This window comes from Geotrypetes seraphini, chromosome 1 (genome assembly GCF_902459505.1).
Source record: "Geotrypetes seraphini chromosome 1, aGeoSer1.1, whole genome shotgun sequence".
Classification (NCBI taxonomy): Eukaryota; Metazoa; Chordata; class Amphibia; order Gymnophiona; family Dermophiidae; genus Geotrypetes; species Geotrypetes seraphini.
The window spans coordinates 104,475,591-104,501,505 of NC_047084.1; the positions used below are offsets into that span (position 1 = coordinate 104,475,591).

The 25,915-nt window shown below is 42.2% G+C and overlaps 1 protein-coding gene across 4 annotated transcripts in view; it reads right to left on the bottom strand.

The window, feature by feature from the left end:
* Window positions 1-202: 202 nt before the first annotated feature.
* Window positions 203-25,915, bottom strand: part of KIAA1328 (KIAA1328 ortholog) — a 381,040-nt gene continuing 355,327 nt past the window's right edge. For all 4 annotated transcript variants that reach the window (XM_033935328.1, XM_033935330.1, XM_033935329.1 and 1 more), the window contains one exon: window positions 203-1,119. In XM_033935328.1, coding sequence (XP_033791219.1) covers window positions 897-1,119 — 223 coding nt within the window. In that variant the 3' untranslated portion in view covers window positions 203-896. The remainder of the gene's footprint in view (window positions 1,120-25,915) is intronic.

A 25,915-nucleotide genomic window follows, 5' to 3' on the forward strand; every position in this document is an offset into this window, starting at 1 on the left:
CACATCAAAACTGCCTTTCCAGCAAGGTCTCTGCATTGTAATTATAGCAGGTTACCACGACATAAAAAATATGTAAGCGAAGAGAGAAAAAAAGAATAAAGTGAGAACAATCGGAATATAGCCCTTTCTGTCACTGGTCTGTTACTCAACAGAATACTTGAAAGTGGTCCCTAGACAAGAACTGAACTTGATGCAATATTCATTTCAATGTGGGAATCCATTTTTATTTTTCTTAAGACGCACCCTGTCTGCCACTGTCAAGTTATCCACTGTAGTAGAGTCTATCAGAAGATCCCACTACACAGGGACAAACAGGGCCACATTTCTGTGGTTGGGTTAATTTGCAAATGCCTTCATTGTCCAGAAATTTTAACTTGGTTTACACCCAGAAGGAATCGACTGGGTAGCCATGTGCACTGAAGCTAAAAGACAGAATGTTGAAAGAGCAGCCAACAGATTTGTTGAGATGCATTATGATACTTGCACTACATGGTTAAATATATGGAGTGCTAAAAAGCTATTTTCCTTTGGAAAGCACCAGTTACAATGCCAGTTTTATTGTTTCTGCTACAATCTGCTCTGCTGCTAGGTCAGTAACAGTGTCATTTATGCAACCATTCTGCTTTGCAAACATATTAATCTTTCAAAGGAATTACTTGGCACACAAGAGGCTCTTCCTCTATTCCACCAAAATATGACATCTTTGGATGAGGATGGCCCCCCAAAATAAGAATCTTGTTTATGACGTGATTTCCACATACTACATGAAATAGGACGTTAATATAATATGCCTGGGCAATTAGAAATTATTTTTGTTTTCAAGTCAATAAGTTAAATAAAATGTAGAAAGGCGAAAATCATGTCCTTAAATCCAAAACGAATATGTGGAATGTTCACTAGCAAATAAAAAAAATCTCTCCTAGTATCTGGTTCTCTTCTAACTCATCCTCTGGTTCAGATCTTCCAGAAACAGATGCTGCAGGTTGCCTCGTAGGTTTCTGATAGCTCTCAGTGGATGGCGTATGGTTTCTGTTGTTCAAGTCTCTGCAGTTGGAGAGAGGTCTTGTGATAGGGATGGCTGCTCTTCCTTCCACCAGCTCCTGGAGAGATGATTCATACCTGTATTTTGATTAGAAACAATTAAACAGTTTCATAAAAGGGTGCAAATATTGGTCTTTGGTGCTAACCCTTTCTCTACAACCCCAACCTTCACTTGTAATCTAAGTAGTGCAAATTCTCTGTGAAAGCAAGGTTTATTGAATTACAATAATATAAATCCAGGAAATCAAATTTGGAGAGACAAATTTGGAGATCACCATGCTTTGTATTGTTAGTGGAATACTGTATAGAGGTAACCATCACATCAAGAAATAATGCAATATGATAATAACAGGTATACCATTATTCCTGCACTAAAATCGGGCCTTACCAATCGGGTGCTGCTTTGAAATGCAGCTCCTAATTGGTAAGGCCCGTCTTTAATGCAGGAAGAGGCAGTCAGAGCATACAATAAGTGGTTTCCTTCACTTGCCGGCGCTCCGGCTGCTCTCTCCTGCCTCTCCCGCTGCTCTCTCTAGTCTCTCCTATGAAAAAAACGTATTTGTGGTTTTTCAAGATTTGCGGGGGTTCCTGGAACGGAACCCCAACAAATATCGGGGGAGTACTGTATGCATTTCTGAAAACTATTAAAGACATCTCTTTTTGTAAAAATTCTTCGAAAGTAAGGAAGATGTTATTTCTCTTGTATTTCACCGTGATGTACAGTCTCTTGATGATGTAAATCACATCGATCTGGAAGGTATTGTGGTCTAGAAATGTATTTTAATGTAATGTAGTGTAAGAATCATTATTCGTTAATGAATATAAAAATGTTCTTTTTTGGCTAATTGTTCTTAGCTAGTACAATTATGTGTCAAATTACTTAAGCACAGCACAGAATGGAAAAACAGTGCAAAAATTATTGGAATGGTAGTTTGTAAGACACAAGCAAAAATCGTATGATGTTTGGAACAGGAAATGCAAGAGTGTGGAATATAGTTAAATGATGGCAGGATAAGAGCACCATATGGGGGTGAGCAAGGGGAAAGTTGATTTGGAATCTATTTGATCCATTACAAAGACAAAATGGATCAAAGGCAGTACACATCACATTCACCATGGGGTACCAGGATCATGAGAAACTATATAAAGAAATGAAGTACTAAAGGTAACAAATGCCCCAAAAAGAAAGGATCTGTGTTCCATGCTCAAAATGAGAAACTCCAAAACAAACCAAAGTGGAACTGTAGCTTCTGGATGTCACAGAAGAAGCAGATAAATGAATACAAACTTTATTAAATATATATATATATATATATAATATTTAAACACTGAAGTTCACATAGGTACATGAGTCAAGTCAGTCCAAAACCAGCTGATGAATATCTGTACAAAAGGGACAGACCAGACATGGTCCATGTTTCAGTAAACCTTCATCAGGGGTCCTGAGAACAACTGTAGAGAAATGGAGAATGTGACGTATCTAACTGAAGATTTCTACATGTACTACCTCAGAGAACATTCCATCTGATAACAATTGCGGAGAACAAGAACAGAAGCAGCAATTAAAGGTAACCCAAACATAAATCTAGACATTTTCTGCATCTTCAACACACAAGTCCCTTTCACTAAACTGTTAAGGTGCAGTTAATTACTTCTATGATAAATGAATAACAAAACTTGTGCTCAACCTTCCAAACTGTCATATTCAGCTCCCCAGAAGCATGAGGCCACTAACATATATCCTGATGCTCCCTGAGAGCCTTCTTAAAGGGACTAGAGGTTGTTGGTTTTTTTTTATTTTTCAAAATTAACAGTGCTTCCCCTCCCTCTTCAGGCTCCTTCTACAAACCTAAGAGCCTTCCCCCATCCCAGATCTAACTCTGTCAATCACTGTTGCTGGGTTTTAAAGTGGTGCTGATGACCTCTAGTGGTAGTCTCAAAATACTATCGCTAGACTGCAAGTTCATGAGAGTGCATGGGGCCATCCAACCCTCAGGGAGCAGATTAGAGAATGACACGGTGGCGGTTTACCCGCGGCTACCGCGTTTAGCTGCGGGTAGCCTGCCGAAACGGTGAAATAAAAATAGCAGTCGCTGTGGGGACGGGGACAAGGCCGTTCATTGCCCCGTGGAGCGGTGAATGGTCTTGTCTCCACAGTGAGGCATCAAAGATCGCGCGGTCCCCGCAGCCCCCACCCGCCCACCCAATCGATCGATCGTAGAGTTTAGCCAGCTCCCTCCCTCCACCTCACCTTAGTTTGCATTGCAGGCTTTCTTTTTTGGCGACCCGCATGCTTTCAAAGAGCCGCGCACGCGTGGCTGCTCAGTAAGTGTTCAATCTTCTGCTGTGACGCAACCGGAAACATGAAGTTGCAGCAGAGGAGAAGATTGAATACTGAGCAGCCGCGCGAGCGCGGCTCTTTGAAAGCGTGCGGGTCGCCGAAAAAAAAAGCCTGCAAACTGGATAAAGTCCCGAAAATGGTGCAGTCTGAGATACATCTTGGTGAAGTAAATTGTCATCTAACGAAGAAAATCCATTGCTTTCTATATAATCACTGAAATGACTCATCTGAAGAGAGCCAGCTGATACAGGAAAGTTCATGTCCACAGAGGACAATTTGGAACTGCTAAAACTGCCCTGAGGATGTGCTGAATGCAGCATTTGGAAATGATTTGAATTCAGTGTTGCACTGGGGTTAAGAATATGCTGGGTAGTTTCTTCCTTGGTCCCGCTTGCAGCTGAAAAAGCATCACTTATAGGAAAATCTGCTAAAGAGTGAGTTGATTGGCTGGTACTAAGAGCTGAGGATGACTGCAAAAGACCATTAGCGTGCTGCGATCGGGTAGGGGCTGCTGGACCGCACACTGGAAGGAGGGAGTGAAAGTGAAAAGGATTCTGGGCCAAGGGGATGAAGAGGGAAAGAAAAACCCACAGCAGGAAAGAAAGGGGAGGACAGGCAGGTGAGCCAGATGCTGGAAGCAGGGGGGGGGGGAAGAAAGAGGGAAAGAAGCTAGATGGGGTTGAAAAGAAGAGACACACTGGTATGGAAGAGGAAGATAGGGGAAATCTGGACACAGGAAGGTAACAGAGAGGGGAAATTATGTGCATGGGGCATAGGGACAGAGACATAAAGGGGACATGCCATGGGGATGGTATATGGACACGGGGGGGGGGGCAATGACAGATACATAGGGGAGATATTAGAAATGGGGAAAATAGGAACACAGAAGCGAGAGAGGGAGGTAGATAGATAGGCCACGCAAGAAGAGCTGAAGGGTGGTAGAAAGGAACAGATGGTAAAGGAGGAAGGGAAGGGTGGTGGTGGAAAGGAATAGAACAGACATTGAAAGAGGGTAGAGAGGAACAGACCCTGAAGGGAAATGTGGAAGACAGAGTGGGGAGAAGATGCTGGAAGGGAAGAAGACAGATGCCAGACTATGGGGGAATGGAGGGAAGAAGATGGGTGCTAGACCAATGGGGGGTGGGGGGGGTGAAGGGAGAGGCACAGTAACAGCAAATGGAAGACGCAGAGAGAAGACACACAGTGGATGGAAGGAATTGAATGAGAAGATGTGGAAAGCAGAAACCAGACAACAAAGGTAGAAAAAAAATTCTATTTATATTTATTTTTTGCTTTAGGATAAAGTAGTATATTAATTGTGTTGATAAAAATTTATAAACAAAGCCCTGCCTGCTGAACATCTCTTTCTCTAGTTCAGCAGCAGGAACTTTGATTTATAAGAAAGGAATAAGCTAAATATTACAGTACTAAGGCGTATATGGATGCTGCGGGGACGGTGACAGGGCGGTGAAAGGGATGGCGGTGACGGTGACGGGGCAGTGAAGGGAACGACAGTGATGGGGCGGTGCAGAGGATGGTGGGCCGGGGACGGGGCGGTGACAGATATTTTCCCTGTGTCATTCTCTAGAGCAGATCCAGCGTGGAAAGTGGATATACCTCCAGCTACAAGGATGAGTACTGGGGAGGAGCCTGTTCTTCTCTCAGAAAGCTTTGTCAGGGCCCCAACAATCCCTTCCCCAGTTAGATAGGCCTGATGAGGGGATTAGGGAATGGCAGATACAGTAGAAAAGGATGTGACTGGGCTTTTAGTATTGTAGTAGGGGCTCTGTTTCACTGGAAAAGCTGCATCAGGAGAATTCATCTTCCTCCGTCATTATAACACTTCCACAGTGGGTGACCCCCTCCCCCATAAGTCTGGCATCTCTCCCTCCCCAGGCCCTTAGAAGTCCTCCAAATTTACCTGGGTCGCAGGCAGCGGCAGTTATGAAGACAGGCTGCCTCTGGTCTATCCTCCCTGATGCAACTTCTTGTAGATTGGACGCAGCAGATGGAAGCCCAGATTAAAGAACATAATAGCAGCTATAGTGGGTCCGACTGATGGTTCATCTAGCCCAGTATCCTGTTTTCAACAGTGGCCAATCCAGTTCTCAAGTATCTGACAGAATTCCAATTAGTAGAAGCTACCAATCCCAGAGTAAGTAGTAGCTTCCCTCAGGTCTGTCTCAAAGCACAAAATATGTTTTGAAAAAACAAAAGATATAAAATAAGACACTGCTTAAACACTAAAAGTGGGAAGGTGTGGTTTACTGGTAGAGTTGCTACCTTTGCGCCCAGAGGTTGTGAGATCAAATCCCAGTGTCGCTCCTTGTAACCCTGGGCAAGTCACTTAATCCTCCAGTGAACGTCAGCTTTGAAATGACAAAGCCACAAAAGGCAGTATACTGGACAAGTTCCCATTCCTTGTCCCTAAAAAGAAAATTCTATAAAAGGCGCCTAAAGATAGGTGCCTAAATAAATAGGCGTCTAAGTTAGGCACCTAACTTACTTAGTATATTGGCTTCAATAAGCTCATAATTGAAAAAAATAAAAATTGGGCACAATTCTACATAAGATAACTCCAAAGTAGGCACGATTCTCTAAACTAGTTAGGCACCTATAATGTAGGCTTTCAAAACCATGGCCTGCATTTTAGGCGCCTAATAGACGCTTACGTTTTAGTTAGGCACGATTCTGTAATGGGCACCTAAGTGCGATTGACATGAACCAGGTGCCGATCTTTTCAGTCTCTTAAAGACTATTCCCCTGATATTCAAAACTATTTAACAAGCCAGGAATGGCTCCTGGCCAGTTAAATAGAATATCAGTGCCTAACCATGGATTTTCAGCGGGAGATAACCAGCTATCTCCTGATGAATGTTCACGATTTGCTGCTAATCAGTTATATGGCATGCGGATACTCTTTGGATTTTTGAAAGGTAGTTGTGATTTAGATTGGCCTCCGTGAAGACGGGATAGTGGACTAGATGGACCATTGGTCTGACCCAGTCAAGCTATTCTTATGTTCTTATGCAAAGGACAATCAAGCCATTGTGATATCACTGATGAGGCTGGCTTTTAGGCATTGGTGGAATGAGGCATTATGACATCCCAATCTCAGCTCTGGAATGCTGCAACTATTTGGGTTTTTGCCAGGTACTTGTGACTTAGATTGGCCTCCGTAAAGATGGAATACTGGGCTAGATGGACCATTGGTCTGATGGAGTAAGGCTATTCTTATTATGTTGCACAACACAGCTGGCTAGGAATGAATATTCAGCACCTAACCAGTTATAATAGGCCACATAAATAGCAGGCCTATCTTTAGCCGCTAGAAATAGAAATATTACATTACATTAGTGATTTTTATTCTGCTTGTACCTTGCAGTTCAAAGTGGATTACATATGAAGAGAACTGGACATTTCCAGGAGGGTACATGACTTTAGAGAAGACAGATTGAGGGTATAGACTTAGTAACAGAATGAGGGTAAAGACTTAATAACATTGGAAGATAAATCAGGTTACATTAAATTACAAAGCAAGTAGTCTGTTTCCATACGTTGGTAGATAGTCAGTTTCGATAGGATAATTTAGGTTTCAGGTAGCTTTCTTTGCCTTTCGTTTTTTTTTTGTTTTTTTTGTTTGTTTGTTTTTTTGGTCGATTGAGGGTATGGTGCCAGGGAGTGAGCAGAGCCTGGTCGGAGTAAGTTCGGAAGAGGAGAGGGAGAATAGGTAGATTGATTATACTTTTTGAACAGCAGTGTTTTGATTTATTGGGGAAGAGGAGAGGGAGATTACGTAGATTGTATATACTTTTTGAACAGCAGTGTTTTGATTTCTTTACAGAATGCTTTGAGGTCAGATGTTGTGGTTAGCAATCTGGTGATGGAGGGTTCGAGTTTTGCTGCATGTGTTGCAAGGAGGTTATCATAAAGCATTTTGCGATGAGTGCCTTTGAGTGGTGGGTATGAGAATGGTGTCAGTGTTCTTCTTGTTCTGGGTGGAAGGTTACGGTTTAGGCGATCGTTTAGATAGGCAGGTGCAGTACCGTTAATTACTTTGAAGAGTAGACTGTATAGTTTGAATTGAATTCTGGCTCGAATCGGTAGCCAGTGTGAGTCTAGGTAGGCATTGGTGATGTGGTCAAATTTTCCGAGGGTGTAGATTAGTCTGAGAGCTGTGTTCTGAACGGTCTGAAGTTTTTTGTGGGGCATGGTAGATATAGGATATTGCAGTAGTCCACAAGACCTAGTACCAGGGATTGTACAATGATCCTGTAGTGTTCTTTGTCAAAGAATTTCCTTATTTTTCTTAAGTTGCACATTGTGAAGAATGCTTTTTGGGTAATTTTGATGATTTGAGTCTGCATAGTGCAGCATCTGTCTATCAGCACTCCCAGGATTTTGAGTGAGGTCTGGATTGGGTATTTGGTTGCTTTAATTTCTAAGTCTGTTATGGATGGGTTTTTGTCCGTTTCAAGCATTAGGAATTTGGTTTTGTCAGAGTTTAGTTTCAGTTTGTGGTTTGTCATCCATTTTTCTACTTCATCTAGTATTATTTCCAGGTGTCCTGTTGAGGTGTGGTCTTGGGTTTCGAAGGGGAGGAGAATAGTTATGTCGTCTGCATAGCTGAATGAAGTTACATTTAGGTTGTCTAAAGTGGTACCGAGGGAGGAGATGAAGAGATTGAATAGAATGGGCGATAGTGGAGACCTCTGCGGGACTTCGCATGGATTTGACCATGGGTTGGATTTTGTGTCGTTTGTCTTGACTCTGTACGTTCTTGTTTTAAGGAATCCTTGGAACCAGTTGTAAACCACCCCTGAGATCCCTATTGCATCAAGTATCTGGAGTAGTATGGTATGATCAACTAGATCGAAGGCGGCGGAAAGATCTAGTTGGATAATTAGGATCCTGTGTCCTTTACTGAGGTATTGTCGGGCTATGTCTAGTAGTGTTGCTAGTAGTGTTTCCGTGCTGTGGTAAGATCTAAATCCTGATTGAGAGGAATGAAGTATATTATGGTCAACTAGGTAGTTGGTGAGGTATTGAGCCACAAGTCCTTCAATCAGTTTGACGTATAATGGGATCGAAGCGATAGGTCTATAGTTGGTAGGAGTGTCTATAGGACCTTTATGGTCTTTCAGTAGGGGTATGATTATAATCTCTCCAAGATCTTGTGGGAATTGGCCTTCTATTACAGTGCTTTGTATCCATTGCATGAGGCTGGTTTTGAATTTAGGGGAGGCATTTGTAAGCAGATACGATGGGCAGTAGTTCAGGTCGCATGAGGTGTGACTGTATTTTTTGTATAGTCGGTTCAAATCAGGCCATTGTAGAGTTGGAAAGGTGGTCCATGTTCTGTCTGCAGATATGGCTTCTTCCGTTGTGGGGGTTGTTATTATCTCATCGAGTTTGGTAGTTGAGTTGTTGAATGTAGTTCTGATTGTAATGATCTTGTGTTTGAAATGGTCTGCTAGTTGGGAAGCTGTTGGTGGTTTATTGCCTTGAGTGGCAAGGAATGGGTTTGTGTCTGTAAGTTTTTTTACTAAGTTGAAGAGTGTTTTTGTGTCGGAGGTGTTTGTGCCAATTAGTTTAGTGTAGTATGTTTTGTGCTTTTCCTTAAGTTTGATGTTATATAGCTTGATGGCAGATAGTGGATACTGTGTATGGGTCATTTGGCCTTTATCTCCTCCTCTCCCTAAAAGATCCCACATGCCTGTCCCATGCTTGCTTGAATTCAGACACAGTCTTTATCTCCACCACCTCTACTGGGAGCCTATTCCATGCATCTACCAACCTTTTTGTAAAAAAGCATTTTCTTCATCCTATGCCCTCTTATTCCAGAGCATCCTTTCAAATGAGACTCGCCTCGTGCACATTTTTGCCTTGTAGGTATTTAAATGTCTCTATCATATCTCCCCTCTCCTGCCTTTCCTCCAAAGATCTTTAAGTTTGTCCCCATATGCCTTTTGACGAAGACTAGGCACCATTTTAGTAGCCTTCCTCTGGACCAACTCCATCCTTTTTATATCTTTTTGAAGGTGCGTCCTCCAGAATTGTACACAATATTCTAAATGAGGTCTCACCAAAGTCTTATACAGGGGCATCAATACCGCCTGGACACCTGGAATGCGCTTCCAGAGGGCGTAATAGGGCAGAGCACAGTACTGGGGTTTAAGAAAGGATTGGACAATTTCCTGCTGGAAAAGGGGATAGAAGGGTATAAATAGAGGATTACTGCACAGGTCCTGGACCTGTTGGGCCGCCGCGTGAGCGGACTGCTGGGCATGATGGACCTCAGGTCTGACCCAGCAGAGGCATTGCTTATGTTCTTATGTTCCTACTGGTCATACCTCTCCCTAAGTACCATAGCATCCTTCTAGCTTTTGTTGCCACCTTTTTGACAACAATTAAAAATAAAAGTGTATAATTTAATGTCAGTTGCTGGAAATGGCTGAGCGCCGGGGTCAGGCGGACAGTGCACTGCCTGGCACCAGCTATCGGCCCATCTTATTTTCAGAATCACGACCTGCTTGTAGAAAGGGAGAAGAAAGGCTGCATCAGTCAGCTACCAACAATAAATGGCTCAAATTATGGTGTAAGCAAGGTGGTTTCACATACATGGGTAATTAGGACAATATACACCTGTAGCTTAACAAAACACTATTCTGTAATAATGGGCTCTTTCGATCAGCTGATGGCAAGCCCTCAATGTGCTGTTTTTTTTCCCCCATCTCTGGGTGGTGGGAGGGCGTCGGTGACCACTGGGGGAGTAAAGGGGATCAAGCTTTATCCCTCCAGTGGTCATCTGGTCAGTTTGGACAACTTTGAGACACTTAGGCGCAACTAAAACAGATCTAATGTCTGGCATCTAAGTTCCCTCTAGGAAAGCTTTGATTATCGCTGCAGTATGTCCAGGTATAAGCCCACCCAAATCCCACCCATAATACCTATCCCAATACACCCCTTTGAGCTCTGGAATTGAGAATGACACAGGGACACACTTTTCCCTGTCCCTGCAGAAACTTAATTTCCCCGTCCCCGCGAGTTTTGTCTCTGTCACAGTCCCTGCCCCATTCCTGTAAGCTCTGCCTTCTGATTTTAAAGTATTTGAGGCTTGTGAAGATGAGGATGGAGCTTGCAGGAATGGGGCAGGGACAGGAAAAGAGCTTGCGGGGATGGGGCGGGGAAAATAAGTTCCCGCGGGGACAGGGAAAAATTTGTCCCCATTTCATTCTCTACTCTGGAGGCACAGCAGCTGAGAAGTGCGGCTGCACATCCAGAAAGTTGTTTTTTGATTATTGGTACTTGGACGACCCTGCTAGTAGGATATCCAAATGCCAACTTAGGCAGATTTTTGGACGTTTTAAAGTTTAGATTATGCCCCTCCAAGGAGGAGAGTGTGGCGAGGTGGTTAGAGCTACAGCGGCCTCAGAACCCTGAGGTTGTAGGTTCAAAGCCTGCACTGCTTCCTGTGACCCTGGGCAAGTCACTTAATCCTTTGAGGCGGTATACAAGTCCCAATCCTTTTCCCTTCCAGGTTTTTCCTCTACTTTCTACACTTTAGTAGTATTTCTTGATTGACCCCACCATCACTAAACTGATGATCAAAACAACAGACATCAAAGTGTTTCGAAAAGAAATCAAAACATTTCTATTTAAAAAACACGTCCCCACTAACTAATCTCCTCCCCCTTCGCACAAGCTCTCCCTCTAACACATTAGTCAACTCCTAGAACCTTACCTTCCAAAAATATTCTGATTCCTAAATAAGCATCTACCTTCAGTATCCAACAAACTTCTTCCTTCATTGCTAGGTAATTTTTCTTCTGTAACCAGTATATACTGATATTCTCCACTGTACCCTGTTATTACTTGATTCTCTATTATGAAATTCTTTCGGAAAAATCCAGATATCTTATAATCTATAATCCTCTACCACACCATGTAAAGTACATGAATCACTGTTATGTAATTCTCTCGGTCATGTCCAGATCTCTTCTAATTTGTAATCCGCCTAGAACCACAAGGCACAGGCGGAATAGAAATCACTAATGTAATGTAATGTAATGTAATTGTATAATCTTTGGACAAGCTATATCTTGAATAAGTTATTTGCACCAGTTATTTAGTGTTCGACAGCTTTTTTTTTCCAAGTAGAATATGTCACGAGCGGTGTGCCACAGGGATCGGTGCTGGGGCCGTTACTCTTCAATATATTTATCAATGACCTGGAAAAGGAAGCGAAGTACGAGGTTATAAAATTTGCAGACGATACCAAACTGTGCGGCAGAGTTAGGTTCAGGGAAGAGTGTGAGGACCTGCAAAGGGACCTGGACAAGCTGGAAGACTGGGCAAACAAATGGCAAATGTGCTTTAACGTGGAAAAATGCAAGGTCATGCATATAGGGAAAAAGAACCCGTTATTCAACTACAAATTGGGGGGGGCATTGTTGGGAGATAGCAGACTAGAGAGAGACCTGGGTGTGCTGGTGGATGCATCACTGAAGCCATCTGCACAGTGCGCAGCGGCCTCAAAAAAAGCCAACAGGATGCTGGGCATCATAAAGAGGGGCATAACAACCAGGAAGTGGGAAGCCATTGTATCGAGCGATGGTGCGTCCACATCTGGAATACTGCGTTCAGTATTGGTCGCCGCACCTCAAGAAAGACATGGCGGTACTTGAGAGAGTCCAAAGGAGAGCAACGAAACTGGTAAAAGGGCTGGAACACTGCCCATACGCTGAGAGGTTGGATAGGCTGGGGCTCTTCTCTCTGGAAAAAAGGAGGCTTAGGGGAGATATGATAGAGACCTTCAAGATCATGAGGGGCATAGAGAGGGTGGATAGGGACAGATTCTTCAGACTGAGGGGGACAACAGGTACGAGGGGGCATTCGGAGAAACTGAAGGGAGATAGGTTCAAAACAAATGCAAGGAAGTTTTTCTTCACCCAAAGGGTCGTGAACACTTGGAATGCGCTACCGGAGGAAGTGATCAGGCAGAGTACGGTACAGGGATTCAAACAGGGATTGGATGGATTCCTGAGGGATAAAGGGATCGTGGGATACTGAGAGAGGTGCTGGGATGTAACACAAGTATAGAAAGCTAACCAGGTAATAAGTATAGAAAGCCAACCAGGTCGTGCATGGGCAAGACCAGAGGGTGAGGACTTTGATGGGAAGATAGGACTTAAATGAGAAACCAAGGTGGAAAGGGGCCCCTTCTGGTGATTCAGACAGGTCGTGACCTGTTTGGGCCGCCGCGGGAGCGGACTGCTGGGCAGGATGGACCTATGGTCTGACCCGGCGGAGGCACTGCTTATGTTCTTATGTAATGTGAGGTGAATTTGGACCAGCCCAGACCCACCCATGGTTACACCCCTGGTCTGCCTAGTACCAGCTTTAGTTCCTCACAGCCAGAGTCACCATCTAAGTACCATTCGACACATCAAACACACATGCAACCATTTAAGTTTTGCTATTTATATCATCCATTTTCTAATTGGAAATCCGGTGTGTTCATCCCACGCTTTTTGGAATTCCGTCACCATTTTCATCTCCATCACCTCCCTTGGAGGGCATTCCAGGCATCAACCACCCTCTCCGTGAAAAATAATTTCCTAACATTACTCCTAAGTCTACCACCCCCACAACCTTAATTCATGTCCTCTAGTTTTACCATTTTCCCTTTTCTGAAAAAGATTTGTTTCTATAGTAATGCCTTTCAAGTATTTAAACATCTGTATCACATCTCCCCTGTCCCTCTTCTCCTCTGGAGTATATGTATTCAGGTCTTTCAGTCTCTTCTCATATCTTTTGGTGCAAGCCCCATACCATTTTCATCACCTTCCTCTGGACTGCCTCAAGTCTTTTTACATCCTTAGCCAGAAACGGCCTCCAAAAATGAACACAATATTCGAAGCGAGGCCTTACTAGTGACTTGTGCAAGAGAATCAACACCTCCTTTCTTCTTCTGGTTACACCTCTACATAGCCTAGCATCCTTCTGGCTACATCCACCGCCTTGTCACACTGTTTCATCGCCTTCAGATCCTCAGGCACTATCACCTCCAGATCCTCAGGCACTATCACCTCAAGGTCCCACTCCCTGTCTGTGCATATTAGCCTCTCCCCTTCTCCTAGCAAATATGGATCCCTTGGATTTCTACTCCCCAAGGACATCACTCTGAGTTCATTGCATTGAATTTTAATTGTCAAACTTTTAGACCATTATTCTCATTTTTGCAGATCCTTTTCATGTTTTCCATTCCCTCTGGGGTGTTCACTCTATTACAAATCTTAGTATCATCTGTATAAAGGCAAACCTTACCTTCTAACTCTTCAACAATATTGCTCACAAATATATTGAATAGAATTGAGGCACTCCACTACTCACTTTTCCTTCCTCCAAGCGAATTCCATTAACCATCACCCTCGAGCATCTGTCTGTCGATCAGTTTCTAATTCAGTTCATTACTTTGGATCCTAACTTTCAGCCTGGCAAATTTATTCAAGAACCTCCCATGAGGAACTAAGTCAAGCTATGTCTATTTCCTGGAGCATCACAATGCTCTAACAGAGCAACAATTGTGAGGATGGATGCTTCTGTGTCACAAGTCGTAGTCTACCTGTGCTTCATCTATTCTTGGAAAAATATTAGCAGAAATCATATTATTTCTTTTGCATAATGATGATCTATCTTGCATGCCTTTTTGTAGTGTGTTTGTCCTGATTGGCATGTTAAACTGTGTATTACAGATTAACATATGTAATACAGCCTGGCAAATAGGTTTCACTGTTAGTTTTCAAATCAGAATGAAAGAAGCCGAAGTGTTCAGGCAATTTTCATGCAAATCATCAAAGATCTATGGTCTTTTCCTCACAAAAATAAGGTAAATTTCCTCCATTGAAAACTAGAAGATCTTCAAGTGGAATCCTTTCTAGAAGACAGGATTGAAATGTAGCTCTCTCTAAATCTTTATTCCATGGAATCCCACCTCAATAGTTGAAAAGTCCAGATGATGAAAAAAAATTCTGCTTCATAGCAATAGATATCGCCACTTGAACAAAAATAATCTTTATTTATAGATTGTAAAGAAGCACTTCATATCAGCCCCACCCAAAGTTAAGTTAGATTATTTAATTTGCTCACTTGAATTCATGGGAGCAGCTATCTTTAAACTGTGTTACAAGTAAGCATATATGGGATGAGATTTTGTTGGGTAATGCTTTGCTTGAGATATCGTATACACCAATCCAGCTCACCATAATAATCAATCCGGTTCACTTGAGTTCCTGAGGTAATTTATGAGTCTCTTGTTAACGTAACTGTTCCCAGGAGCTCAAAGAAATTGCTCTGGAGCTGAAAGAATTTCAGGAATAATAAGATAGCAGTAACATTTCTAACAGATGCAGGGCGAACATTACTGCTTGTCATGTATATTTCTGAAATATAGCACAGGACACAGAGGGTATAGCTTCCTTTTAAGATTCAACCTGCTGTTAAAATGATTCACCAAATGACAAAGTTGTGTCCCACTGACAAAGGCACTTGGAATAAAAGATCTACAACATATAATTCACTGCAGCAGGTGAGAAGCATAATGACCCTGGTGCCCAGGTTTATGGCAGTGTAATTCATAAGCAGTTGGTTGAAAAAGACAAAATACACTTTCAAAAATTAAATAAAGAAAGCCTTAAATGAGATTAGAAACATTCTGGGTTTTACAGTTGTATAATGGGAAAAATGTTTCACATTTACAATCACTTCTCATTTTATTTCCTAAGGTTAGATTGAGCTGCTCATGTCTAAATTTGAACTTAAGATCTTTGTACTTTTGCACAGATAGTCTTCAGGTTCAATTTCCCCAACAGGTGTTTTGGTTCTGTGCTAATGCTGAATCATAATCTGGCTATGAAGTTGAAATCTTTTCTTACCTCTTTAGTTTGGTATTACCTTTGATAGACTTATTTTGGTACTAGGATTTTATCGATCAACATTTAACCTTTGAAACTCAGTATATATGGTTTCTCAAAGTTTTGGAGCATTCTGTCAATTCAGATCAGTATGCAGTCTTCTAGATATACCATTCCAACTCACTCTCTTTTATGATTTAGTATGCAACTTATTTACGAAGATCTGTCCAGTTATATAGAAACACTAGTCTTTAAGCCCGTTACATTAACGGGTGCTAGAATAGATGTATCTGTCTGTCTTTCTTTCTGTCTCTTTGTCTCCTTAGCTGCTGTCTGTCTTTCTTTCTGTCTCTCTCTCTCTCCTTGGTTGCTTACTGTCTGTTTTTCTTTCTGTCTCTCTCTCTCTGGCCCCCTGCCTATCTCTCTCTGGCCCACCCGAGCAAACCAAGATCGCTGCCTGCCCCCCAGCAACACCCCTCCACCCAAAGCAGCACCTTTTCCCTCTCCTCCTCTACATCTTTCTGTCTGTCTCTCTCCCTGGCCCCCCTGCCTATCTCTTTCTACCTCTGACCCCACTGTACAACCCAAAGCTTCCTGTGCCCCTGTCCCTTTCTGACTCTCCTTACTTCCAAGCTTGCTATCCACGAAGTACCATCCTAAACATCCCCCCCCCATGGCAGCTTGCACTGGCATCCCCTCTTTGTGGTTTAATCAGAAGCTATAAATCACTAATCAGGGCAGCAATCCACAAAATACATCCTCAGCCCAGCACTATTCAACCTGACTTACAGGGGCATCTCGTTTCACACAGAGCCCTCAGTCCATGATTCTCCAGCTTCTGCCTTCCCCCCAGCCCCCCCCCCCCCAAAAGCAGGCCCTTTTCCCTCTGCTCCTCCACTTCCCTGCAGTAGCAGCCGGATGCCTTGCAGATACCCTACTGCCGCTGCTCTCACTGCCGCATGCGCCGCAAATCGAATACGGCCACGGAGTCAGACACCACAGCGGCAGGGAACACGCAGTTGTAAGTGAGCATGCGCGCTTAGGGTTTTATTATAGAGGATGATGGCAGAGTGTGGTGCAGTAGTTAAAGCACCCTGAGGCTGAGCCACTTAATCCCCCCCCATTGCCCAAGGTGCATTAGATAGATTGTGCGCCTGCCAGGACAGACAGGGAAAAATGCTTGAGTTCCTGAATAAATTCATATAATCTGTTCTGAACTTTCCTGGGAGAACGGTATAGAAAACGGAATAAATAAAGGCCAAATGGCCAAACCAGTATGCCCATCTGAAGCATCCACTATTTCTTCCTCTCCTTAACAGATCACAAGTGCCTATCCCATGCTTTCTTGAATTCAGACACAGACTGTCTCCACTGGGAATTGCATTCATCTACCACTGTTTCTGTAAAAGAAAAAAAAGAAAAAAAAAGAATTTCCTATCACCTCTTAACTTCATCCTATGCCCTCTCATTCCAGAGTTTTCCTTCATTTGAAAAAAAGACTCACCTCCTGTTCCTTAATGCCATGAAGATATTTAAATGGCTCCATCATATCCCCTCTCTCCTTAAGTATACATATTGCAGTCTATAAGTCTGTCCCCATATGTTTTATGACAAAAACCACGAACCAATTTTGTTGCAGCCCTCTAAACCAACTTCATCCTATTTATATCTTTTTGAAGGTGTGGTCTATGGAATTCCACACAGTATTCAAATGGGGCCTCATCAGAGACTATTGTCCTCAAAAAGCTCAGACCAGGTTACAGGTTAAACATACATAGTATACTGTATAGTTAACAGGCTACAATTTACACTAGATTTGCCATAATTTCAGTACAAGTTTCCGATGCAAGTTTTTTCCTAGCTAGACACATTAAGGGTCTAATACTAATATACCATGTTTCCCCAAAAATAAGACAGGATCTTATATTAATTTTTGCTCCAAAATTATTTTCAGGGGATGTTTTAAGCAAGGCTCTGTGTCATCTACATCATTGTTAACTAAAGCACAAAAAAGAAACCTTCCCAAAACAAGTCATCAGTACTTTTTATTCCTCCGTTTTAGTCAAATTTCTATGAGGCATATGCCTTTCTAATTGTGCAAGCCAATTATTTTTCATTCCCATGTTTCTTAAAATGAATTAGTTTGGAGTAATGCTCAGCTGGAGAGTCGCAACATGGAGAGTTTTATTTTAGAAATGTGGGGAGAACTTTGAATTTGGGACAGTTTACAGTTGGATTTGCCTTAGTAATAATACAGGATTTTACCTTATAAGCTTTCCTTACGAAACACATACTGGGTCCTGGTACCAATGTACATTTCTTTGTAGTCCTTGGGTCAAGGGTAGGGGTTTAGGTGAAAAGGTATGTTTTTATTGCTTTCCTAAAGTTGAGGAGTCCTTCAAGGGATCTGTTCCATAATTTTATTCTTTATAATAGCTTCCACTATTTTGCCCGGCACTGAAGTCAGGCTTATCTGTCTGTAATTTCCTGGATCACCCCTGGAACCCATTTTACAAATCAGTGTTAAACTGGCCACCCTCCAATTTATAGGTACTACAAATGATTTGAATAACAAGTTACAGATCACTACAGCAGATCAGCAATTTTATGTTAGAGTTCTTTCAGTACCCTGGCATGTATACCATCTGGTCCAGGTGATTTTTCACTCTTTAACTTGCTGATTTGGCTCAGTAAATTGTCCAGGGTCACAAAAATTTATTTCAGTTCCTTCTCTTTGTTACCCTTGAAAAATATTTCTGGTACAGGCAGATCTCTTATATCTACTTCTGCAAAGACTGAAACAAAATATTAATTCAGTCTCTCTGCTATGGCCTTGTCCTCACCTCAATGCCCCATTTACTCCTTGATGATCCAATGGCTCCATGGATTTCCTTCACAGGCTTTCTGCTTCAGATATATCTGAAAAAGTTGTTACTATGAGTTTGTCTTTGTGGCAAGTTTCTTTTCAAATTCTCTTTTAGCTTTTTTTTATCCATGCTTTGCATCTACCTTGCCAGTGCTTATGTTGCTTCTTATTTTCTTCATTCAGATCCTTTTCCATTCTTTGAAAGATGCTCTTTTGGCTCTAATAACCTCTTTCACGTCATCTTTTCAACCATGCTGGTTATTTTTTTTGCTCTTCTTTCCATCTTTGTTAATATGTGGAATACATCTGGTCTGGGTTTCCAAGATGGTACTTTTAAGCAACATTCATGCCTGATTTACATTGGTGTGCAAAAGTCTGGAACCACTTGTGAATTTTGCATTCTTTCAACTTTCTGACTTTTTAAAAAAAATAATTTTTGTTGACCCACATTATAAGGGATACTTTTGGCTATTAGAATCAACTTTTTATTCTTTCTGAGTTTGTTTGTAAAAGCTGATGGCACCATACACTTTTGCAGTATTGTGATGTACCTGGACCTGCTGACTATTTCATTGATGATGTGCAGATGTCTGATGCCACTGGCAGCTGTGCAGCCCCAGAATATGACTTTCAAAGAATGCATCACATTGAGATTGAGACACTCAGGCTTAAACTCCTCTCCAAGAAAACCTCCTCATGTAGGTGTGTGCCTGGTCACCAAACAGGCTGAAGATGCTTTCATTGCTGAAAAGCACCTTTTCTCTTGTTTCACATTTCCAGCTTGAGTGCTTCTGTGTCCACTTGATCCACTGCCAATGAATTGTTGATGAGTTGACACTGACATGACATGTCTGACCACTCATGCAATAGCTAAGGTGAGGTCAACCTGCGATTGTTGATCAACGATATGTATTGAAGTGCACTGTCTTGACAAGATGTTGATGCATGTGGATGACCAGACCGAGGCTTGTCTACCACTGAACCTGTCACTTTCTTCTTTAGTACAATCTTTACTACCGCGCTTACTACTGTGACTGCAGCTGACTTTGCTGGCAATCTGATAGCAGAAAAATCCTTCCTTGCTCATCACTGACACACAAAGATGCTCCAACATCTGGTTCCAACTCTTGTCCATGGTTGATGAAGAGTGTATGAAACTAAAAAAGCTTGCACTTTTTGTAGCTGCATTGTTATCTAGACATCTGAACTGTGACTGGCTGTTGAAAGCAGCCTCTTGATTGGTCAGAAATAACGCGTGCTGATTGGACAGTCTCAATCCAGTTTTGAAGCATAATCCGTAAAAGTTATAGTAGCTTTGATCCAATATCAACAAAATTGTAAAATTAGAAACAAGTGATCTTAAAAAGTTGATTCTAATAGCCAAATGTATCACTTATAATATGATATGCAGAAATCTTCTGGGTCAATAAAGAAATTAAAATAAAAAGTCTGAAGTTGAAAGTATGTAAAATTCACAAGTGGTTCCAGACTTTTGCATGCCACTGTAAAGTCCTAACCTTTGAGGATTATCTTTTAGCTTCTTTTTAACAATTTTCCTCACAAGAATTTAGCCAAACCTTTTTTAAACCCCACTAAGCTAACTGATTTCACCACATTCTCCAACAACGAATTCCAGAGTTTGTTTACATGTTGAGTGAAGAAATATTTTTCTGGTTTGTTTTAAATCTACTACTTAGTAGCTCCGTTGTATGTATCTAGTCCTAATATTTTTGGAAACAGTAAACAAGCGATTCAACATCTACCCTTGAGGTTGTGATAGCTCCCCACCTACTACAACTTCAGGAGAATGTTGAAGAGATTGAGGAGAGTTTAGTGCAATATTTAGAGCTACAGCATAGGATACCTAGCACAGGATTATAAAATATGCATATATGTCATCCTTACTTAGGCAGCCTGTTAGAAAATGACCCTCTATTTGTCCTTTGTAAACTCATAGTTACCATCTTACAAACAACAAGAAAATATGCCATGCAGTTCAATCTATTCTAAACTAATAGTTTCTGGTTTCATCTTTATATAACTCTAAATTTAATTCTAGCTCACCTACTCTGAGTGCCTCAAATGAGTTTTGTATTGACCTTACATTGATACCTCTTCAAAAAACACAACTACAGTATTGTTATTTGTAATTCCCTGTTTTATTTATATTATTATCTATTTAGCGCTGGTATGATCTGTGAGGGATTAATTTCTAATACAGGGTTATCTTTGTTTAAGCAATGTTGAAAGCAATAAATAGAACTCCCCCCCCCCCCCCCCAAATAATAGGCTTCTTGTCACACTGTCGATTGATAGAAAAATGACAAAATATCACTAAAGCTTACATAGTCCAGATGCCCTGAACAATTTCGGAAGACTTGTTTCCCTATTTTAATATAATTTTCAGTCAGATTTCTGAATTTTTTTTTAAAAAGGAGCATGCTGCTGTTCTAAACCTTTCCCCTCCAATGTAAATCTTAGAATAGATGACGATCAAAAGACTTTTCAGGACCAAGGCGAAATATAAAGTAAATATCTGCCTGTTTACTAGTGCATTGTTTTGATTAAACTGGCATACATCAAGTTCAATTATTTATAACCCAAAAAACATTTAATTCTGAATTTAAATCAGGTTGGCAATTATAGTGCACAGATGCTAATTAACTTTAATGGCAGCTCTTGGTCCAGGTCTAATCCTTGTATATGGAAAAAAATAACAAATCTAGTGTCCCGAACTATGGGGTCTTTTTGCTAAGGAGCGCTAGCCAAACTAGGATAAGCAAAGTGGGCTTACTGTAATTTTTGTTTCAGTGAATGTGTCTAACTGCCAATGTAATGCATACACCCCCTCTTTTACTAAGCCGTTTTAGCGCGAGTCCCGCAAGAACTGACGGCAGCCATTCAGGGAGCAGCGCAAGCACAGGCTGGATCACAAAAAGCTCACTCCTGCCTTGTGCACCACTGGCCCCGACATAATGAGGCAGCCGTCCAGCGAAGGGGGGGGGGGGCAGGAGCATGGAAAGCTTGCTCCTGCCAATACACTGCTGGACCACCATAAGCACATAAGCATTGCCTCTGCTGAGTCAGACCATAGGTCCATCACGCCCAGCAGTCCGCTCCCGCGGTAGCCCCCCAGGCCAATGACCTGTAGTGATCTATTACTCTACTATTCTATTACTTTACAGCCTTCTGTACTGTATAGTAACCCTCTAATTGTACCCCTGGATCCCCTTTTCCTTCATGAACTCGTCCAATCCCCTTTTGAACCCCAAAGTCGTACTCTGCTCTACCACCTCCTCTGGAAGCGTATTCCAGGTGGTCACCACCCTCTGCGTGAAGAAGAACTTCCTAGCATTTGTTCTGAACCTATCTCCCTTCAATTTTTTTGAGTGCCCTCTAGTTTTTGCTGCCCCTGCTAGTCTGAAGAATCTGTCCTTCTCTACCTTCACTATACCCTTCATGATCTTATGAGTTTCTATCATATCCCCTCTAAGGATATAATGGGGATTTCAAAAGGTACTGGGGGGTGTAAAAAATTGTTAATTGGCTGGGACGGATCCCTCCTGTCCCGGCCTACCACTAGACCACCAGAGAGGGTACAGGGCAGAGTGGTGGGACAGGGTACACAGCCTGGCATGGAAGGGGACAGGGTGCAGAGTCTGGCAAGGAGTGTGGGTCTGGGTACAGAGCCTGGCAAGGAGTGAGGGGGGCTGGGTGTAAAGCCTGGTATATTTTATGAAATATATTAGTACACCATTTGGCTCAGAATATTTTTTTCTTGTTTTCCTCCTCTAAACCTAGGTGCGTCTTATGGTCAGGTGCGTCTTTTAGTATTAAAAAAAAAATACAGTATATAGTATAATCAGCCATGTATCCTATCAGCAATGACTGTACTGGTTTATTCCAAGACTTGTTCTTCCACTGCATAATACAGCAGGTCCTTTCTGACTTGCATATTTGGAAGGGGCTTTGGTTTTCTGGTAGGGTAAAATAGTTGTGTTGAAAATGAATGTTTTTCCACAATTGTTGTTTTTTTTTCAAACATATCTCATTAAGGTTCCCAGGAGGGTATTATAGCAATTGCACAAAGATTTTATTTTATTTTTTTATATGGGGGAAAAGTCACCGAAGTTGGCCAAAAGGATTTTGTGGGGGGACAAGGGAACATGGGGGGAGGGCGATGCCCAATTTGTTTTGGTATTATCAAGCTGCAGAGTTATGATTTCTTTTGGTTGTATTGTGTCAAAACCCTTCTAAAATCAGCTGTTTTCATACTTTATACTTATATACTTTCATACTATATACTTTATTTCACTCTGATGCAAGCTCAGAAGGTGTTCTGTCCCGAGTCATGCCTTTTATACTCCTCTGTCCATTATACTCAGTGGCATACCCAGTGGCATAGTGAGGGTGAGAGGTGCACGGGACAGTGGTGCCCCTTCCCCACCATTTTTTCTTCTCTCCTACCCCCATCTGCTCCTTCCCCACCCCGCTTGCCATGCGCACCCTTCCCCATACCTCATTAACTTTCACTACAACCCCAACCTGCTGCTCGTGCTAGTGTCGGCTCTTCCTCTGATGTCACTTCTACGGCGCGGATCCAGGAAGTGACGTCAGAGGAAGAAATGACGCTGGCACAAGCAGCAGGTTGGGGTTTCTGCTCATGCTGCAAACGAGGTATGGGGGAAGGGAAGTGGCTTGCATGTGTGGTAGTGGGGGGAGGGGTAAGGGAAGGGCGGAGAGGACAGGTGCTGGCATCTGGGGCAGACCATTCCCTCCCCCTTACTACACCACTAGGCATACCTAGGGTATGTGACACCCGGGGCCGTTAATTTTTTTTTAACACCCTCCCCATATAAAAAATTATTTTTAGTAACCCCCTACCCCCTCCTTGACATGCCACTGCCTGAGGAAAGGGATTTTGGTCTCCAAAAGTTAGTAAAAAAATGTATTAAAATTAGTCCAATAAAAGGATTATCTTATTTCCAATTTCTATTTATAAATGTTTAGCAATACAGCTGCTACAATGTTACTATATTCTAAAGCAAAAAAAAAAAAAAAATCATTTTTCTACCTTTTTGTCATCCCTGTTTTCTGCTTTCTTCATCTTCTCTTCTCTCTCCATTCCATCCAGCATCTGTCCTCTTTCTCTGTTGCTTCCGTTTTTCTTTTTCTGTCTCCACTCCCTCCCCCATGCGCTGGCATCTCTCTCTTCTCCTTTCCTTCTCAACCCAACTCATCCCATGAACTAGCATTTGCTTCCCTTGCCCCATGCCCTGGGATCTCTCTCTTCTTCCATCTCTTCCTCCATACTCCATCTCCTTTCCTTCCTTTTCCTCCCTCCCTTACTTCCTGACGGTCTAGCATTTCAGTCTCCTTCCCTCTCCACAATACACTGGCATCTCTCTCCTCTCCTTTCCCTTCTATGCTCAGGTATCTCCTCTCCTTCCTTTCGCTCCCTCCCTCCCTTCCGGATGCTCTGACACCTGTCTTCTTCCCTTCCCTCTCCCCATGCCCTGGCATCTTATTCCTCTCTTTCTCTTCCAGCTCTCCCACCCCCTCCATGCTCTGGTATCTCCTCTCCTTTCTTTCCCTCCCTTCCTAATAATAATAATAACTTTATTCTTTTATACCGCCATAACCAAAAGTTCTAGGCGGTTTACACTAAAAACAGTTGGACAATTAGCGAAATACAATAATACAGTAAAAAAAATACAAATATTTGTAAAATAGAATTTCAATAATAAAACTCACTAAGTAATGGTCTGGCATCTGTCTCCTTCCCTTCCACCATACCCTGGCATCTCTCTCCTTTGCTTCCCTTCCATCTCTACCTCACCCTCCATGCTATGGCATTTTAACTCTCCCTTTCCCTTCCTCCCATGGTCTGGCACCATTCTCTCCTCTCCCTTCCATTCCTTCTCCCTTCCCCAATTGGATGGCTTTCTTCTTTACCCCTCCCCTCCCTCCAATCAGGTACACAGTGTAGCAATTCTCTACCACCCCGATGGATACCTCTCTTTCTCTCATTGTTAGCAGCTTTCACAACTCATTGTTCTGCTGACGTAAAGCCTTTCTCTGTGCCAGGTCCCACCTACTTCCTGCTTCCGCGAAGGCAGGACCCGGCAGAAAGGAAGGCTTGACACCAGCAGAGCAATGAGCTGTAAAGGCTCAGGCTGCTGCTGCCAGAAAGGCAAGTTCCTGGACCATGATGCTGATCCAGAGAGCACCCCATTATGGTCTGCACCCGGGGCAGACCCCCCACCCACTTTGGTACACCACTGCTTATACTATCTGTGTTTTAACTCAACTATATCAACGCTGACAAATTCATTGGAAACTAGGTTTTATCTTGTAATTTAATTCTGTAATTAAGATATGTGGAAAATATTGTTAGAAATCCAATATCTTGGGAGGCAGGGATCAATAAAAAGCAAATTTAATTATCATGCCATGACAATTAGCTTTGTTATTTTATGAATGCCTAGCAGACTGTGGCATACTTTTTCAGAGATGATGGACCTATAATTATAATTTGAGTCCTATGTATGAATTGTAATAATAAAGAGCTTTTATTATACCTCATCACCTTTATGTGTGCCTATCTTTAATTCCCACTCTTGTTGACTGCCTGGCTGCTTATTGTGGGTAATCTATTGTGGACTTATAATTAAACAGTCCTCAGTAGTATGAGCTCTTCAAAGAGCTGCTAGATCTAAAGTGCTTTCTTAGACTTCCTCTTCCACACAGGCTTCTCTAATTGATGGTGCTAAATGGCCAAGTACTTGTTAGACTTCTAAAACTGAACCTATCCTTCATTCAAAGCCTATTTTAGCAGCAGCTCACTCAATTTATCACTTAATAATAATAATAATAACTTTATTTTTATATACCGCAGTACCACAAACAGTTCAGAGCGGTTTACAGAGTAAGAGACTGTACATTTACAGCGATGATACAATGCGAACTGTACATATTCAGTATAGGTATTTTATACAGTAAAGAAACAGAGTAGGTTTATCATACAGGGGACAGTACATATACAGCAGAGTTCAGTATGTAGTGGTGAGGCAGTGCGAGAGGCCAACTAAAGAGGTAGTCTTTAGTTATTTGGTGATGGGGGAGGTTCAAGAAATTTGTCGTAGAGGAAAGATTTGAGAGATTTCCTGAAGGATAAGTAACATGGGGCAGATGAAATAAGGGTGGTCAGGCAGTTTGTCCATCTGCCAGCTTGGTATGAGAGAGTTCTGTTGAAGAATCTTTTGTAGGTGCATCCCTTTGGGGAAGGGTAGGTAAACAGGTTGGTATTACGTGTGCTTGTGGTTTCGGGGAACACGAAGTGGTGAGACAGATAAATCGGTGATAAGCCAGTTAAGGTTTTAAAGCAGAGACAGGCGAATTTGAAGATGACTCTCGCTTCTATTGGCAGCCAGTGTAGTTTTCTATAATAAGGGGTGATGTGGTCTGACTTTTTGAGGCCAAAGATTAGGCGGACTGCAGTGTTTTGGATAAGTCTCAGTCGCTGGATGGTTTTCTTGTAGGAGCCTATATAAATTATATTACAGTAATCCAGTGTGCTTAGGATTAGGGATTGAACCAGCAGTTTGAAGGAGGGGAAGTCAAAGTAATGTTTGATGGTGCGAAGTTTCCAGAGGGTATGAAAGCATTTTTTGACCTGGGTGTTGGTGTGGTCTTCGAAGGTCAGGCAGCGGTCTAGGATGACTCTCAGGATTTTGATGGTGGGGTTAATAG